The 18,617-nt window shown below is 40.9% G+C and overlaps 1 protein-coding gene across 8 annotated transcripts in view; it reads right to left on the bottom strand.

Annotated features, from left to right (window-relative positions):
• Positions 1–18,617, bottom strand: part of ARVCF (ARVCF delta catenin family member) — a 736,316-nt gene that overhangs the window by 16,751 nt on the left and 700,948 nt on the right. For 6 of the 8 annotated variants that reach the window (XM_063454427.1, XM_063454432.1, XM_063454430.1 and 3 more), the window contains 6 exons: positions 10,056–10,201; positions 5,159–5,309; positions 3,815–4,007; positions 3,431–3,542; positions 1,757–1,847; positions 565–618 (listed from right to left, as the gene is read on the bottom strand). In XM_063454427.1, the coding sequence (XP_063310497.1) occupies positions 565–618; positions 1,757–1,847; positions 3,431–3,542; positions 3,815–4,007; positions 5,159–5,309; positions 10,056–10,201 (747 nt within the window). The remainder of the gene's footprint in view (positions 1–564; positions 619–1,756; positions 1,848–3,430; positions 3,543–3,814; positions 4,008–5,158; positions 5,310–10,055; positions 10,202–18,617) is intronic. The other 2 variants (XM_063454429.1, XM_063454431.1) reach the window with 1 other exon arrangement.

The following is an 18,617-nucleotide window of genomic DNA, read 5'->3' as shown; positions in this document are numbered from 1 at the left end:
TCTTTATAGTTTTTGCACCATAAAATATGTTTTGCAGAATGCTTCATTATAATCCTGCTTCGTTAGCCGCATCCCTGCAATCCAGAAAAAGACACCAATCTTCTGCCCCAAATACAAATTAGGTTTCAAGTTGAAGGGTAGCTGCTGATATTTCTTACTACCAATAAAAAAGAGCAGTTTGATCATAATGTTCCATTTTAGCAAGCATCTCATTGTGTCCCATTCATTTAGTGTATTCAAACAAATGCTACTAAACAGCCAACATTTAACAATATTTCTCAAAAGTACTATTAGTTTTATCACTCTAATTTATACTGATATCAATTAATTGTTCAAATATTTGTATGGCTGTGTCACAGGTTATATTTCAAGATCCAAGTTTACTTTACAATATGAATAAAATCAATAAAGGTTTGCTTTGAAAGACAATGTGGAAGTATCATTTTGCTGCCCTTTATCTCCAGAAACATGACAGGGGAGTTGTTTTAGTGACTTATTGGGGGCATTCAAGCACAGGAATTTCACAGAATCTCTTACAGAATAGTCTACTAGATCTTCACTTACCAGGCCCCAGCTCCCCCATAGGTATCATGTCACGGCTTCCAGATTTCTTGTTTACTGCAAGACAGGAAAGTGATTTCAATCACTCCATCACATCTACAAATTACATGCGCTTCTACCTCACAAACAGGGGCAGCAGTTATGTTCAAAATGGACTTAATAGCAAGGGGCTTAGTATTTCTGTAATAACTAGATCAGTGATGACTAAACTTGGTAATCATGATGTTTCTGAACTACATAATGTAGTTAAGAAATATCTGGGGTGTCAAGGTTAGCCAACACTGAACTAGACATTGTGCTGTGATCACATACAGTGGGAACTAAGAGGGTCAGAAATACAAACCTATACAACAAGCTTTGCAATGGGATAGTGGGATAAGCTTGCTATTGCTTAGCTCTTGTCCTGGCATTAATCTAGACCAGGGGTCCACACATTTCAGCACTCCAGATGTTGTGGACTACATCTCCCCTGATGCTTTGCCAGCCTTATGGCTGAAAAAGCATTATGGAAGACGCAGTCCACAACTTGCAGAGTGCCAAAGAATGCCTACCGCCTACCACTGGTCTAGAATGATACATGAAGAATGGCAAGACTGTCCATACCTTTTTCCATTTTGTACCTAGATGTATCAATTACCATGCATCATTAATCAATTATAGGTGTTTACCTTCTCATGTAAATAATAAAAAACTTAAGTATATTTCTAAGAGGACAGTTAAATTAGCTGTATGTGTATATGTGCATATATCTGAACATTCAAACCCAAAAACTACACAAAACACACCCCTTGCATTCTAAACACCAACAGTACAAAACAAATACACCACTGCTATCAAATGGTAACATCACACACAAACACACCGCTACATTCAAACATTAAATACACCCCTGCATCAAATGGAAACACTATATACAAATACATCACTGCATGCAACAAACACCAACACTACATTCAAACTCCAACACTACACACAAATACACACCTATATTCACACACACCTACTCCATACAAGCAAGGATGGGTAAATGGTAGATCCCCAGCTGGCAAAGTATTGTGGCGGTTGTACAACATGCTGAGGACCTTCCTTTTGGCTGCCTTTCTGCTACAGCACCAGGGCCACTCTTTGTATTAGTTCCGCCCCTGTGTGTCTTACTTCAATGAAAAACATGTCTCTGTGCAGTTTGTGGTCTCACCTTGGCTCTTGTCCACCAGTGGGAGTGTGCTGTCATCAAACCCTGACTTCCCATTGCCTTTGGATCCTTTTGGTAATGTTGAAACAGCAGTCTGAGAGAGATATAACAATAATCCATTGAATATGTTATGCACATTTAATAATAATAATTTAAAAAAAACAGACAAGAGAAGTAAGTTTATAATTTTCCAGTTTCAAATTTAGAGAAAGAGAAGGCAAAAAGGTGTGATAAAATTATTTTCCAAGTACACTATATTTCTATGATCGAGTCTATGACATTCCATCCTGATATACTGCTCCCTCCTACTTTTCTTAGATGACCACAACAATGGATGAAGGTCAGTGCACATGGACTCTCCAACACTGCACAGGGCATCTGATGATATGCATGCAGGTATGCACTAGACTTTTAACTCCATGCCAATGACATACATGTCTGTTAGGGCTAAAATAAATCATATATATACATAGATTTCCTAGAATACAAACTTTCTTCTGCTTTGGACAAAATAGTGTTATTTAAGGACGACATGTAGACAAAAATGTTATACCAGGTTAGTGAAAAAAGTTTATAATTCCCACATTGACATGTACACAAATAACAAAATGATCAAATTAAAAAGATAAGCAATGCTAGTGATAACTGTTTAAATAGCTCTTGAAAGTCGACCTAATTTCACCTATTGAAAATCAGTTTTAAAGCAGCTCACTTTACATGTTTTGCTTTTAAATTAATCCCCTTTTTATCCCTTTATTCTCCCTTGTTTTCATTTATTTATTTTTTCATTCCCCCTTAGGTTTCAGTTTGACAATATTTGGCAATGGGTAGAGCTAAAGAAAAATTCTATTGCAGTTGCTAAGCCAATTCACCCGTGAAAAAAAATCAGTCAGTGAAAAAATCCCACAGACGGGCAAACAGCACATGGACAGAGGAGAACAAAATGGAGGAACCCAGCTATTAGGTATGTTCAAGGGGCATAAGAAAAGGAAAACGAAATAAGAAAACAACACTACAGAAATGCTTTAAAGGTTACATTTAAAGGAACAATACAGACGCCATAACACGCCACTGGAGTGTTCCTTTAAGTTGATACCAGCACCGCATTACGCACAGAATGTAAATGGAAAAGGATAAAATCAAGCAATATTATAAAAGTAGAATCTCTCCACCAATGGAAAATTAACTTTATGTTCATGGGAAACATTCACTTATTTCCAGGGATTTCATCAAGTTGCCGATCATTTTTAATTAGTTTTTGTATTTTAACTTTTCACTGAGGCATCATTTCACAAAAGACAAGGTGTACACTCAATAGATGATGATGTTTGAGAATCTTTACAGACAAGTATAGCCTCAATTATATAACATAAGGAAAAGGTAAAAAAACAACAAAAAAAAACTCAGTCCAACCCCCTCTCTCCAAACTTGCTCTTCTGAGGTAAAATGCAAATGATGTGTACATTACATGATAGGCGGTAAACCCTCCAAAACTTTGTGTAGATAACAATTAGTGTGTTTGAATAATCTTTTTAAGGTCCCAGTGAATAATTATAGGCTTCCCAGGTCTGTAAGAATTTTTTTAGCCTATCATTTTTAACGTTTACATCCCCACATTTCTTTGAGCTTCAGTAATTATGTAACAGTAAGTGAGTTTAGAAGTCATGTCTGTCTTACCTGGAAGTTAGTTTTGTTCCATCCTTCCTTCTGGAGAGAGGTGCGTAGCTCCTTATAGCTCCAAACCATCTGCAGGACATGGGATGCAGCTTTCACCTCTCTGGGAGATTGACTGGAAGATATGACAATAAATTAGCTACATCTAGGGTAAATGAAAGGAACATTCCAACAGTGTTTTAAGCCATGAAGGATACCCATATAAATATATAAGAACACAGCACTGAGGCAGAAATATTCTCCTCTGTGACACTGTAAGCATGGAAAATATAGGTGAAAACAGAAGGCTTTATTGGTGCCCATTACAATTGACAGTGCTCACAGAATTTGAGCTTGTCTCGACTATTTCTTGCAGCGAAAAAAAGGCTGCATGGCATAAGTTGTTACCTGGATTTATTTATAGCGATGAGTTTTTCGATTCCCTGTGTCTGTATCAGAGAGCGGGCGTTCTCCGAGCTGTCTGTGATTATTTCATGGATTGTATTCAACACAGCAACCACAGTGTCTTCCTCCAAGTTTTTAGCCGGACGCTGCTGCCCTCCAGGCAAGTTTCGCACCAGCTGTACCATGGCATAGTTACCTGGAAAGGTGAAAGTGCTGCTTTAAAGACTCATAAACCCCAGTTACATTTCACCATCACACATTTAACTGCAGCATGCCTAGTGAGAGGGAAGCCTAATCTAAATTGAATATTGCATGTTTTCCACATTTTACAATACTTTATTTCACTGGATTTCAAAAATGTGATTTAATTTCAATAAACTTGCTTGTTTAAACATAGTAAATTTCATATACTATATAAAACACCCCATGGTGCGATTTAGCAGCTAGTTAACAGTGTCTGCATGGAACCTGTCTGGTGCATCTTATCAGAGTACATTAACTAGCACTGCGGGCACACGGAAGGAAATACACATATACCAGGATATTCCTCTGCCTGCAACCTCGGCTTCCACAGAATCAATGATAAATCAAAAATAAACCAGCATTTGCTCTGCACATTACAAATATGTAAACTGTACAATGCTAGTATACACAGTGCTGTTACCTATTTTATAGACTGGAATATCAATAGAAAAACAAACATGCAGTAGGATCAGCGCTAACCAATGAAAGACAACCGAAGTGGCAGCAACCCAAATAAAGGGATCCCTCTCAAATCCTTAGCATATGAGAAAAGCAAAAAAAAAAAAAACACAGGATTGAGAGCTGCAATATTGCACTACTGGAGTTTCTCCCGCTTTTGTCTCTTTATATTATACGTGGATTGCATCACAGAACTTTGAACATCTTCTAAACAAGATTATTCTACTTTGACCCCCTGACTACTTGACTTTAGTAAAAAAAAAAAAAAAATCCTCTTGTTTAATGGTAAAGACTTTTTATCTGGACTATCATTGTTGTTTATAATAAATTTTAGGCACAGCCCTCATTCCTGTGTTTTTTGGAATATCAATAGAATGCTTGATTGTTGACCCAACCAGAAACTGTATATTGATATCCAAGTTCTCAAAAACAATCTCGTCAACTAATTCTACCCACCACACATTCTTCAAGTAATTTAACTTTTTTTTCCCCTTGCGTTGCACTGATGAATTGGTCATTATCTATATATTTGTGTGGGTTTATGGGTTTTTTAAACAGTTAAGAAACATGTTGAAGGAGGATGGGGATATGTCTCATGTATAACCCATGGTGATTAGATTGCAAATGTAGCAGTTAGTAAGATACCTATTAGGTCCTTATTGCGCCGGTCCATGGAAAGGTTCCTCAGAGCGATTGCCACAGCTCTTACCACTTTATCAGAATCAGACTGCAGTAACTCCACCAGCACTGGCAATCCTCTCTCTTTACGCACTGTGGCCCGGATATAAGTAGACCACTGTTGATGAAAACAAAATAAAAATAAAACATACGTTTTAAATTCCATCAGGAACATTTTTATATTTTGCCTACCTAGTTTCTAAAACTAAATTAGTTCTTCAGGCAAAATATAGAGTATCACTGCACTTTATCAATCTAGTTATCATTGGTCTACATCAGTCTTACAGATGCAATTGGAACCAAATGTCAAATTATGCAATGCCACTCTTCAAGCTAGGTTTTCATACAGTGAATCTTCCTTGGTCAAAAGATAAACTTATTAAGTTTTAATGCCTCACTAGGGAGAAAAGGAAGGGAGAAAAACTAGCTGGTATGAGACAATTAATTTGGTTACACATATCTCATAAACATCTGTAAGAATTCCCAATGACTAGTGCAAATAATGAACAAACATCACTTTCTGATGTACTGAGAACTGAAGTGTTCTAGAATTTTAGTTATGGCAAAGAATGAGAAGATATTAATCGCCAGAATATGTGATCATCTTAATCTGTGTTTTTCCAAGACAAACTGAAAGAGACATGAGAATAAATACATTTATTACCATAGTTTACACTCAAATGTCAATGAATGAATTATACACTTGGAGGATGTATTTGTGTATGAAAAGCCTTAAATAGGGTTTGGGGAAATGTTGAATCACCACAATTATACATACACAAGGAAGCCAGAGGACACAGGCTGCTGATACTTTAACAACACTGATGTCAATATAATTAACGGTCACAAATACAATGTAACATATTCCTAAAGGAACAGGTCTACAATATTTTAACAAAATGGTATTAACCACCTAAACTTTAAAGGAACAGTAAAATATAGTACATCACCACCCAACTTTGCATTTATTGTTGTGAAATCAGCTACATCCTTACCTTTTATTCAGAACTAAATACTAAAACTTAATCCTGCTTTAATGAGTATATATGTTGCATCCAAGGGCAGTTTTTTTTATTAGGAAGCACATGAAAGATCTAAATATTATAATATAATAATAGATTTGAGCTTAACTCTAACTCCAACTCTAATGGAACTGGATGCCATGGTTATTGTATAATTCATTTTCCATTTGAACCTGTACAGTAACCAATTCATGATCATTCCAACCAGGCACGGCACATAGTATTGTTTCCTGTTTAATTCTTATATATTTTGAAAATACTGTCACACTATCCTTCACAGCACATTCCTGTTACACAATGTTTGATATTCATCCTCAAAGATATATACTATCCTGGAAAAATGCCATCATTTATTTAATACTGTACATCCTGGAGTAAACCAAACTTGCTATGCCTCTTAAAAATATATAGATATGGGGGGCGGAGCCTGGCACTGAACCGGACCGGACGCCATTTCTCCCAGCTCCGTGAATTCTAAAATCAATCTAAGTCTAATCTTAGCGCCTATCTACCATCCGACCCTGCCAACAACAGATACTGCCGGGGGACACCCCACAGAATCCCCTGATGCCCTTCCAATACTCCCCGAAACACCTTAAGGCGAAACGCAAGACCGGGGCCTACTGCAGGCCCACAGACCGCGGCCTTGAGTACCTCTGGAGCGGGGATCTTGCGGGAGACGCAGCGGAGTGGTGGTCGCCGCATACAGCACATGCCTATACACAGTGGTGTATCTTGGTTTTGTGCTGCCCTAGGCAGGACAAAACTCAGACACCCCCCCCCGCGCGCGCGTCACCCAACCCTTCCCCCCTGCCCCGCCTTCTAAATACACACACACATTCACTGACAGATACGCATACACTAGCTAACAGACACACACAGTCGGACACACACACTAACAAACACAGTCGGACACACACAGTCGGACACACACACACACACACTAACAAACCCACACAGTCGGACACACACACTAACAAACACACACAGTCGGACACACACACACTAACAAACCCACACAGTCGGACACACACACTAACAAACACACACACTAACAGACACACAGTGAGACACACACACACTAACAAACACACACAGTCGGACACACACACTAACAGACACACACAGTGAGACACACACAGTGAGACACACACACTAGGACAGACACACACAGTCAGACACACACACTAACAGACACACACTATCAGACACACACACACACACACACACACACACACTATCAGACACACACAGTCAGACACACACACACACACACTAACACATTTTTTTATTTACTCCCCCCCCCCCAGCCTCCTTACCTTTGGGAATGCTGGGGGTGGGGGAGGTTCTCCCATTCCCTGGTGGTCCAATGGCTGCAGGGCGGCACTGGCGGGCAGGCTGGGCGGCCGGCGAGGGAGCTCTTCCCCTGAGCTCTCTGCTCAGCTCCCTCGCGCGCCGCCCGCAGAGTGAGGCTGGGAGGCGGAGCCGGAATATGACGTCATATTCCGGCTCCCAGTCTCACTCAGCGGGCGGCGCGCGAGGGAGCTGAGCAGAGAGCTCAGGGGAAGAGCTCCCTCGCCGGCCGCCCAGCAACCAGCCCAGCATGTCTGTTAGCCGCAAGGCTAACAAGACATTTGCCTTGGGCATTTGGGGGCGGCGTTTTTTGCCGCCCCCTGGAAAATGCCGCCCAAGGCAAATGCCTTGTTTGCCTCGCGGCTAATACGCCCCTGCCTATACATCCATGGGGCGCAGGAACCAGAAACCTACACCAGGTAATGCTCCAGAACAGAGGGATATCGGAGCTATGCTCCAGCGGCACACTCCAGCCAAGATGGCGGCCGCCGAAAATCACACTCCAGCAGGGGCTCCCCACACAGCTGCACCTCTCACACCTCAGACTCAGAGCCCACCGGAGGATATGCAGCAACAGCCCACAACCTCAGCAGGTACTACTGAGCCTGCAACCAAACAGGACCTCCAAATCCTATACACAATGCTGCAGGATATTCAAAGCCTCCTCACTACTGAACTGCCAATTCTAAAAACATCTATACAACAACTGACAGGCAGAATAGAGACAACTGAAGCAGGTATTAAAGAGCTACGCCAAGACACCTCTACCATGCAAGCATCTATACTCCACCTACAAGCAGCCCAACAGGCGCTCTCACTACAAGTAGCGGCGCAGGAAGACAGATACCGCCGCAACCACGTAAAGATAAGGGGCATACCGGCCACCGTCTCCCAGGAGGAACTACCACATTATGTGAGAAGGCTGCTGGCTTCGGTGCTGCCACCCGCTACCACGAAAAAAATCACCATTGCTGGGCTATACCGCCTACCGACGCCCACCACAACCACTTCTACAACGCCCAGCGATGTCATACTCCGCTGCGCACTGCCACAAGATAAGGGGCAAATAATGACAGCGGTAAGGAATAAGACCCCACTTGCATTTGAGGACGCGCAATTGTCCTTCTACCAGGACTTATCCAAAGCCACACTTCAATGGCGAAAATCCATGAACCCGGTCACCACCCAACTGCGGGCAGCAGGAGTATCCTACAGGTGGGGAATGACACGACCCCTCCTCGTCTCACACAAAGGGACCGTCCAAAAACTGAGCACTGGGACTGATATACCTGCATTCCTCGCAACACTGGACATACCGAATGCGACGACAGCCCCAGCGGGATTAAACCACGCCCACGGATGGGACCCATCCAGTGTGGTACCATTTGTGCCAAGGACTGCAGCCGACCATCCGCCTGACACCTGACTGGCAGGGAAGCCACCGGCTCCAACCCAAACCCATTGGAGAGACTTACTGATCCAGCAGCCTTAGGCTGCAAAGTTGTTAAGCTGTAAAATTTTGATTTTGGTTCACAGTTACTGCCTTTTTTTTTTTTCTTTTTCCGTTTATTAACTTAGACGCACTCATACGAGGACACAAACACCGACCTGGGTCCCCTAGGAATAGAGAGACCAGGCTCACTACATCATGACCAGGCACCCTCGAAACAGTACCACATAAGGCCCTAGTCCGGTTCCATAAAGCCACGTATAACTCACCACTGCACCGCAAACATCCCCCCCCCCCGCTACCCCCTTGGTCAGGGGTAACACCTCCCCCGCACGGCTAAGCCATGCACAAAGGTAGGCATAGGTAGTCACCCCCGCCACAACGGAGAGCAGCACACACAATATAGGCACCCAAGTGCAGGAAACCACACGATTTAACCCTAGACCTGTGCATGTTTCTAAACTTGCTCACACATAAGCGAACACGACCGACTTGTAAACCCCTACATTGCCTTAGGAACATGCACCTCATGAACCACCCTCCTGGGGCTTGAACAGACAACACCAATATACCATGTACCATACTCGCTAATAGCCCTCTAGGGATCCACCCATGATAAACATAAACAAAAATGTGCATAATCACAATCACTATATATGTGTAACACGTACGATATCACACTGTTTATATTGCTAAAAATGTCAATTATACATCTCTGTAATGCAATGCACAACAAAAATAAAGAATTATAAAAAATAAAAAAAATATATAGATATATATTTGACAATCACATTTACTATGTTTCTAGTCTGGCAAACATCTCTGGGGATCCTAAACTATTATTTCCAAAACAACATATTGTTCCACATGAAACTAAAGACATGGTGTTTGTGTGTCTCTGCTTGTGCCTTTTAACAACATTCCAATGCAATATGTTTGGTTTGTTTTTTTTGCTAATGAGATTTGTACTTGATATATCCTATGTCTGTGCAACGCTGCAGATATCACAATGATAAAGACTTGAGTCTGCCATAAGCACCTTTTGCATCTTACTTACAGTCCAGTTCCCAGCACTAAGGTTCTGCAATGCCCCAGCTGCAGCCTCTAATGTGTTAAAGTTCTGACTCTCTGTCAGGATAGACAAATAGAGGCGGACAACTTCTGGCTGGTACAGGAGTTCAAAACCTGAATATGGCAAAAAAACAAAAAAACATGAACGTTAACATATTAAAAAAGTTAACATATTATCAATACAGTAATTTACCAAAACATAAATAGGAACGTATAATACAATGTGACGTATGACATCATAGTTTATTTGTTATTATTTGTGACCAATACATTTTTCCATGACACATAGATGTGAAATGAAAACCCTGTTTCCCCTAAACTAAATTATATATAATAAGTGTGGGTGCACCTAATATGAAAGAGGTACATTATGGTTGAACAAATATATATATATATAGCTCAAATTCTAGGCTTTGTTTTGGTTTGAACTTGTACAATTGCCTCCATCCTTAAGGGTTTTATAATGAATTGGTTCAAAGATTTCAACTCATTACACAGCATTGTGTGTAATACAGCTGTTCAGCCACTTGGTGGCAATATAGTTACGAATATAAATCGTCTCAAGGTCACAGCCAAGGAAATTCATACAGGCAAGCAACCTCTAACACTTCAAGAAGGCACTGCAATGTCTACTTCACCATCACATAAAACAGGATAAAGGATCAAAATGCCTTATTGCATTTTTTCCTCACATATGAGAACTTCAATGAGTTCACCCTGCCCGCTGCCTACATCTGAACAGTGCACTGGGTGACTGCAGAGGTTTACTAGAGCCAAAAACAACTATGCTGACACTAATGGGAGTCATTTATCTAAGCCCAGAGAAAAGTGAAGAGGTATAGCCAGAGATTGGAGTGCCCTTGGATTAAACCCTGGGAAGCCTCATTCTAGCAATAAATCCAGCAATTCCAGCAGAGGAGGCAGTGATTCATACCTATAAACCACCAGAAAAGCCAACACTTATTTAATAACCCTCTCAAATTTCCATACCCTTTCTGTCTATTATGTACCATCAATCTTTATTCTCTGGGATATTGGCAACAATCTGTCTGTGTGCAACCTGGCTCTGTGACGTGCTACTCTGCTCTCTCAAGAAAACAAAACAAAATAAAACAGCAGTTTCCTTTAATGACACAGTTTCTTCTCGGCACACAGTCAGTCTGTTTAGGCATGTCTCTAAAACAGGTGTTGGGAACCTTTGGCCCTCCAGATGTTTCGGACTACATTTCCCATAATGCTCTTACAGCCATAATGCTTGCAGAGCATCATGGGGGATGTAGTCCAAAACATCTGGAGGGCCGAAGGTTTCCCACCCCTGCTCTAGAAGGACCTGGTCATTCTACCGATTAAAGAGGTACATTTAGAATGTTTTAGTAGCAAAATGAAACAGATGAAAATTCTAAATGCAACATCAAGATTGATCTGAGAATTAAATATTTTGATAACATTTAGGCTACTATTTTGATATAGGCTGGTACTACAATAACCGAAAGAAATAATTCAAAAAGCTTCTGGTATTCATCTTTCTTTTTTTGTTGTTGTAACATCTGTTGACAGTGCAGGTATAGTTATATGTCCAGAGTAATCCTGGATCTCTCCTGGATTATTCTTTGTAAAGGCCAATAGATCTATAGAGTATGGAGCACTGACACAATATTAATTTTAGAGGAACATCCTTGACCAAAGGATTAGGCTATACAATTTGTATTCTCTGTGGCCTATAGAGTGCCTTCCAGGTTCTAATTCAGTGTTTATCAAACATATAATCAGCACTCACTAACAGGCAGGAGAGAAAGTGAATGGCTCAGTACCTGTGCAATGATCACAACACCATTGATAGTGCCACTTTCTCACTTCCTATTTCTAGTTTTGTAAAAATATTTTCTTTTCAGCTACAAGCCTGGTGCTCTCCTAGTTAAATCATCTATATTACTTATTGCAAAGGAACAATCATCCCACACCAAGATTTGTAGACGTAACATTTTCTTTTTTTGCAGTAATCTACCCGAATATGTTAAATGTTCTAAAAAAGGTATCCTGAATTTGAAACCATATCACGAGAAGAACAATGAGTGTAATTCTGCATTATTAACCCAATCATTCTTAGGGATTAGCCTATCCATTGAGTGATTAATTAAGCATATTACCAAGAACTAGAAATACAGGATATTCATGTAGGTTCATATATTAATCCACAGAAAGGTAGAAGGGATTCAATTACCCACCGGGATATCCACCCTGTTACCAAAACTTCCTTTATACTCTTTCTACCTCAGTCATCATATTTCCAATTCTATGTGGAACGTGAGAACATCTGCCCATTAACACAATGTGTTTGTTTAGAAATCAGACCATTTTAAATGTAATGTATAGTCAGGTTATATAGGATTATTGATGGTAGAATACATAATAAAAAAATCCAAGTAATTTAGAAAAATGTCACATGTCTTATTTATGGGCGCATCTAGGACATTATAAGATAAATCTGATTAATATAAATCTTACTATTTTGGTCCACGTATAGACACATGTCCCTGGCTAGTAGTGCTTACACCATGTGTCTATGTTTCGATGTATGCATCACATGCTCTCCTATAGATGCCATCCATGAAGCAATGGAGTATATTCACCTACACATACTTTCAAAATACGGCATTGTCCACAGTTCAAGTGTTTTCTGTGAAATAACAGTGGACCCTATTTTATTTTTACCAGCGCAGTAAAATGAAACTGGGCTCAAATTTACGCTATGTTGATGCACACATGGTAACATTAAAATATTACATGCAAATATAATAGTACAAAAGACAGTTAATGTCTTAGGGGCTGCCCAACAGAAACCTAAATACACTCAAAAGGTAGACTAACAAAAGGCCAACCCTAGTTGTTTGTGTGTGTGTGTGTGTGTGCGCGCGTGTGTATGTATGTGTATGTGTATATACACATACATACCATTGCAATTACTGTATCCTGTTTGGAAATGTTCCATTTTCTGTGATATGTATCTGCTATATAATTTAGATATTTAAAAATAAGCATTAATTTTCCAGTATGGCATCAACTGCACTCTCAATCTGTGAATAAGATTTATATTAATAGTCAATAAATACAAATTCCATTAAACAGTAAGGACTGTTTTGTCTGTGTTTTGGAAATGTTTTCCTAATTAACACAGCAAATGTTTTAGGCTTGCTTGCCATATCTTGGCCTCTCCTTTTTTTCTACAGCTGTAAGCACTGCTCATGAGTGCACATGAGGCCCTGTACAAACGTGCATTGCTTCCCCAACAGAAATGAAATGGATATATAATACAGTACAAAAAAATGGAACTTAGCCGATAGGACTCATCCATAAGCAGCTCCATTCCTCATTATATGAGAAGCTGGGCACATTGAAACATCGAAGTGTCACACTATGCTCACTCAGTCTTTCTGATTAAACAACTAGTGCTAAACTGGAGTAAAGGTAGAAGAAAAGACATTTTGTCTCCCACTTTGTTAAATAATTAGAATGCAAACCAAACCTGAATATCTAGCCTGCAGTGAATGCTTCTATCTATATTTAATATATATATATATAAGAATAAACAAAAGCTCTCAATGGTTTTGAAAGTGAACAAAATGTGTATTCACGGTCGCATATACAGATCAACGTTTCGGCTGACAAACCGACCGTCTTGATAAAGGCCGGTTTGTCGGTCAAAACGTTGATCTGTATATGCGACCGTGAATACACATTTTGTTCACTTTTATCTCTTTTTTTATTCTTTGGAGATATTTAATGAGCTGGGGAGCACCCTGGTATTGTATTGAGGTTTTCAATCAAAAAAGAAGAGTGCCAGAAATTACTACTATTTATATATATATACAGTTGCAAGAAAAAGTATGTGAACCCTTTGGAATGATATGGATTTCCGCACAAATTGGTCATAAAATGTGATCTGATCATCATCTAAGTCACAACAATAGACAATCACATGATGTCATGCTTTCTTTATGATTTCACATACCAAGTCTATAATTACCCAGCACAGCTCAGGTCTTAGCCATCTATACTTACCTTTCACAGAGCACAAACATATACACACACAGAATCTAGAGTGATTGATGAAATGTTAAAGTTGAAGATTCTCTCAATGAGGAATACGGACACAGGTCATTTGTAATCTCTTTCCAAAATAGATGAGGCAAAAATAGCAAATTAGGAGATTTCTAGAACAAGGGACACTCTTAGAACCATAACAACTTTAGCTTAGGTGGATAGATCAGTCCCCAGCAGTCTCCCTGCTCAATTCTCTGCCATTTAACTTTGTTTATGCAGCTCTAGCCACATCTCCATACATGTGGCCTGCACAGCCTCCTGCACACATCTTGAAATAGTCTAAATTGTTTAACTTCCCTTATTGAGTGTATAATTTAGAATTTCGTATCTCCTGCTCTGTTAAGAGCCTACCACAGCTTGTGTGTGATTAAAGTTCAACTAACAGGGCAGTAGTATAAGAACTTTTAAAATAAACACCCTGTGCTTCAGTAAGGTCAAATTGAAATTAAAACCTTTTTTTCCATGGAGGTTGTGTGAGTCACACCCCGGGGACATGTGGCTAGGGCTGGATGAACAAAACCAAAAATAGTTTTTTTAATTCTTTATTTTCAATTTTAATAGGGATAATACAGTATAGTACAGTACAGGTTTCAAGTACGTAGCACACCTGCACTGATCGTGTGATTGCTAAAAGTATACAAACAATAGTTATTTAACTCATAAATGGCAGAGAATTGAGAAGTGAGACTGCAGGGGCATGATCTATATCTCTAAATTGCTTCATTAAGCTAAAGTTGTGTTGGTGCATAGAGCAGTGTTTCCCAACCCAGTCCTCAAGGCACACCTTCCAGTCCAGGATTTAAGGATTACCCAGTTTTGTCTAAGGTGTTTTTTCTTTTTTTTCTAAAAACACCTTAGACAAAACTGGGTAATCCTTAAATCTTGGACTGGTGTGCCTTGAGGACTGGGTTGGGAAACACTGGCATAGAGTATCGCCTTTAATTCAAACCGTAGTATATCTCATCTACACACTTTAAAATATATGTTCAGCTTAATGCTAAGTTTCTTAATCCTTTTCTATAATATGGTCCACCTAGCTATGCCTTTCTTTTGGATTATGACCCTGCGAGACTGCCAAGGTCTTTTCCTAACTGTAAGTCTTTTTTTTTTTTAAACTTAAACAGAGCTTTGTAGTGAATTTTATAACATGACAGGAGGCTTCGTATTTGCTGAAGTCTCTCTTTACTAGAACTCCACAGCAGCATAGAAAAACAACCAATCAGAAAAAAGTTAGGTACTATAAAACTCCCCTCCTCATGCATCATTTCCTCTTTCTTTGCTGCTCCACAGACAGTACAGGTCAGAGTACCACTGCCTCCTGCTTATAGTGGGTGGCTTTGGGATTTATTATGATTTATCAGGATTTATATTTGATATCTTCATTTATTTACTTTATTAATTTTTTTGGTATCATATTTTCTCTTCTATATATTTTTATGTTATATATATTTTTTTGTGTTTAGTTATTTTCTGATATATTTATTTCCTTCCTACTGCTTATGTGGGTTTTTGTATTGTATTTAGATAGATTGATTGTGATTGGAATTCCTGCCTTTTGATTTTTTGCTTCCCCTATCTTCTTGGGGAGACCTTTTCTTTTCTGTGGTGGTTTGGGGAGTTTCTTGGGGATTCCTGCATGCTGTCCGCCCCCTCCCCCCGCTACCCCACTCTCTTTGTCCCGCCATTACTATCCGCGGGCTGCATGCTGTATCAGGGTTTCAGGAGACTAGCCTCGGGCTGTCTCCTGATTTCCCCGAATCCCTTTGTTCTTTTCCGGCTACAGTGGTACTCACCACATGGCCGCCCGCCGCGCTCAGCTTCTTCTCAGAGCCGCGGGCAGCCGACCGGGCAGAGGAGAGTGCGCCTACTCGCGCCCCCCCCCCTCCGCCCACGGTTTTGGAGCTCGGCTGTAGTCACCCTGCTGGGATTCACCGGCGGATTGCTTCAATGTTGCCAGGTTTCCTTCAGTGTATATCTCAGGCTCACTGTGTGTCTTTTTTACATGTCAGATTTCTGGGCTTCTATGACATGAGTTTTATTGGCATAACATATCTCAGATTGCTGTGATTGTTGCTGGCAAGTATATATCACAGATTCTGTGGGTTTTTGCTAACGGTGTATTTCACGGATCGCTGTGTGTTTTTACTGCCTGTGTATAGCTCAGATTTAGTTTTACTGCCTGTGTATAGCTCAGATTTAGTTTTCTGACTGTGTATAGCTCAGATTTAGTTTTACTGCCTGTGTATAGCTCTGATTTAGTTTTCTAACTGTATACAGCTCTGATTTAGTTTTTCTGACTGTGTATAGCTCTGATTTAGTTTTCTGACTGTGTATAGCTCTGATTTAGTTTTTCTGACTGTGTATAGCTCTAATTTAGTTTTACTGACTGTGCATAGCTCAGATTTAGTTTTTCTGACTGTGTATGGTTCAGATTTAGTTTTCTGACTGTATAGTTCAGATTTAGTTTTTACCGACAGTGTATATCACAGATTGTTGTGTGTTTTACTGACAGTGTAGATCACGGATTACTGTGAGTTACAGGCATTATGAACTGGGATTCATGTGCTTCACGGTATATATTTTTTCGGATCCAGTTATGGGGTCTCAGAGGATCCAGTTATGGGGTCTTCGCTGTCCATGGCATTTATATATAAAGCTAACAGAGCTGGATCTGGCTCAAACTGGTATGGGAGACCAGTCTGCACTGACACTATACAATTTTTTCAAATATGATGATGGTATCTATATTAATGATGGAAACATCAAACAGATCTGTGTGGGCATGTGCATTCCAATTCACAGTTTAAGGAGAGTATCGCTCAATTTATCTTACTTTAATGGATATCGGAATCACTGAAACAACTTATACCCAAAACAGCGGGGATACCGCTATTTGCCTGCTGGGCATTCAGGGATTGCCAGTCCCGGTTCAAGTTATTCACATGGCATTACGCTGTCTAAAAGGGTTGATGTCTGGGGGTCGTATGTCAAGGTGCTCTGAGGATCTACAATTTTTTGGGGAACTCTACCCAAGCTCGGAGGTCCCCATTATTCATTCAAGACCCATGGTAAAGCGCTGCGGAATTGGATGGCGCTATATAAATAACAGATACTCATATGATATAATATACAACCCAGGATTGGCCTGCTATGTCTGTGCCCATAAGAACGGCCTGCTATGTCTGTGCCCATAAGAATGGCCTGCTATGTCTGTGCCCATAAGAACGGCCTGCTATGTCTGTGCCCATAAGAACGGCCTGCTATGTCTGTGCCCATAAGAACGGCCTGCTATGTCTGTGCTCATAAGAACGGCCTGCTATGTCTGTGCTCATAAGAACGGCCTGCTATGTCTGTGCCCATTAAGACGGCCTGCTATGTCTGTGCCCATTTAAACGGCCTGCTATGTCTTTGCCCCATCTTAATGGCCTGCTATGTCCGTGCCTATTTGCTTGGCCAACTATTCTGTGTCCATTCGTTTAGCCTGCTGGGCCTGTATCCTTCGGACGGGCCTGCTCTATTGGTGCCGAACCCCTTTTAGGCCGCAGGCCTGGGGGAATATCACTGAGGTAATGCCAGTGCCCACCAGTGACAGGGAAATAGGCAGGTGTCCAGACAAGCACTATTGCCATACTATCCAAGAGGACACCAGTGTACGCCCATCTGAATATGGTGGGTAGGGTGAAGGCCCTAAACCTCATGCCTGAAGGGCAGGGTTTCTTATGAAGACCCCGGTCATACATTTCCAAGGAGAACTTCACACAGGCAAGGATCGATGCTCAGACACCTACAGGGGAATGCGGGGTTTTCCTTGTCTTTCACAACTAACTCCGTATCCGCCTCCCGGTATCCATGTAGGTATCGGTAGTTATTTCCTGCGTTAGGTTAGCTCCTGGCCCTGTTCGGTGGGGCTTACTTGTCTTACCTTTCCGGCCTGCTATTTGCCTTCAAGCTGAGATAGAATTTGCATTTTTTCTCTTATCTACGTTATTGTTTTTTGTTTTTTTTCGTGACTTCCTTTTCTTTCGCTCGGGTCGTCGAGAGGCCTGACTTGACCTCCTCCGACCTCCCGGGCGCTCGTGGATTGCGGAGAACGTCTCCAGCTTTCCTCAGACTACCAACGGTCAGCCTGGATCCCGCGCGCGCGCACGGGATCCGGACGGTCAGTTGATAGTTTTTTCCATCGTTATTCCTAAGATTGTCCTCAGCCTTATGCTGATCTAGTGTTCGGTGTACCTTGCAGTCGGTCACCCTGAGTCTCTAGGGACCCTAGTTTGGATCGCAGGAGGGTGCGGCCCTTCATCACGAGAATATTTTTTCTTCAGGAACAGAGAGCGAACCGGACGCTGATTTGTTATTAGAGGGCGCATCCCTCCCTTAACCTCAGCCAGGGACTGAGCTGGATACGGGAGACATGTTTGGAGGACACATC

This window comes from Pelobates fuscus, chromosome 5, assembly GCF_036172605.1.
Source record: "Pelobates fuscus isolate aPelFus1 chromosome 5, aPelFus1.pri, whole genome shotgun sequence".
NCBI classification, from domain to species: domain Eukaryota; kingdom Metazoa; phylum Chordata; class Amphibia; order Anura; family Pelobatidae; genus Pelobates; species Pelobates fuscus.
Note: the sequence above shows the minus strand (reverse complement) of the source record. Positions and strands in the feature narration are given on the sequence as shown.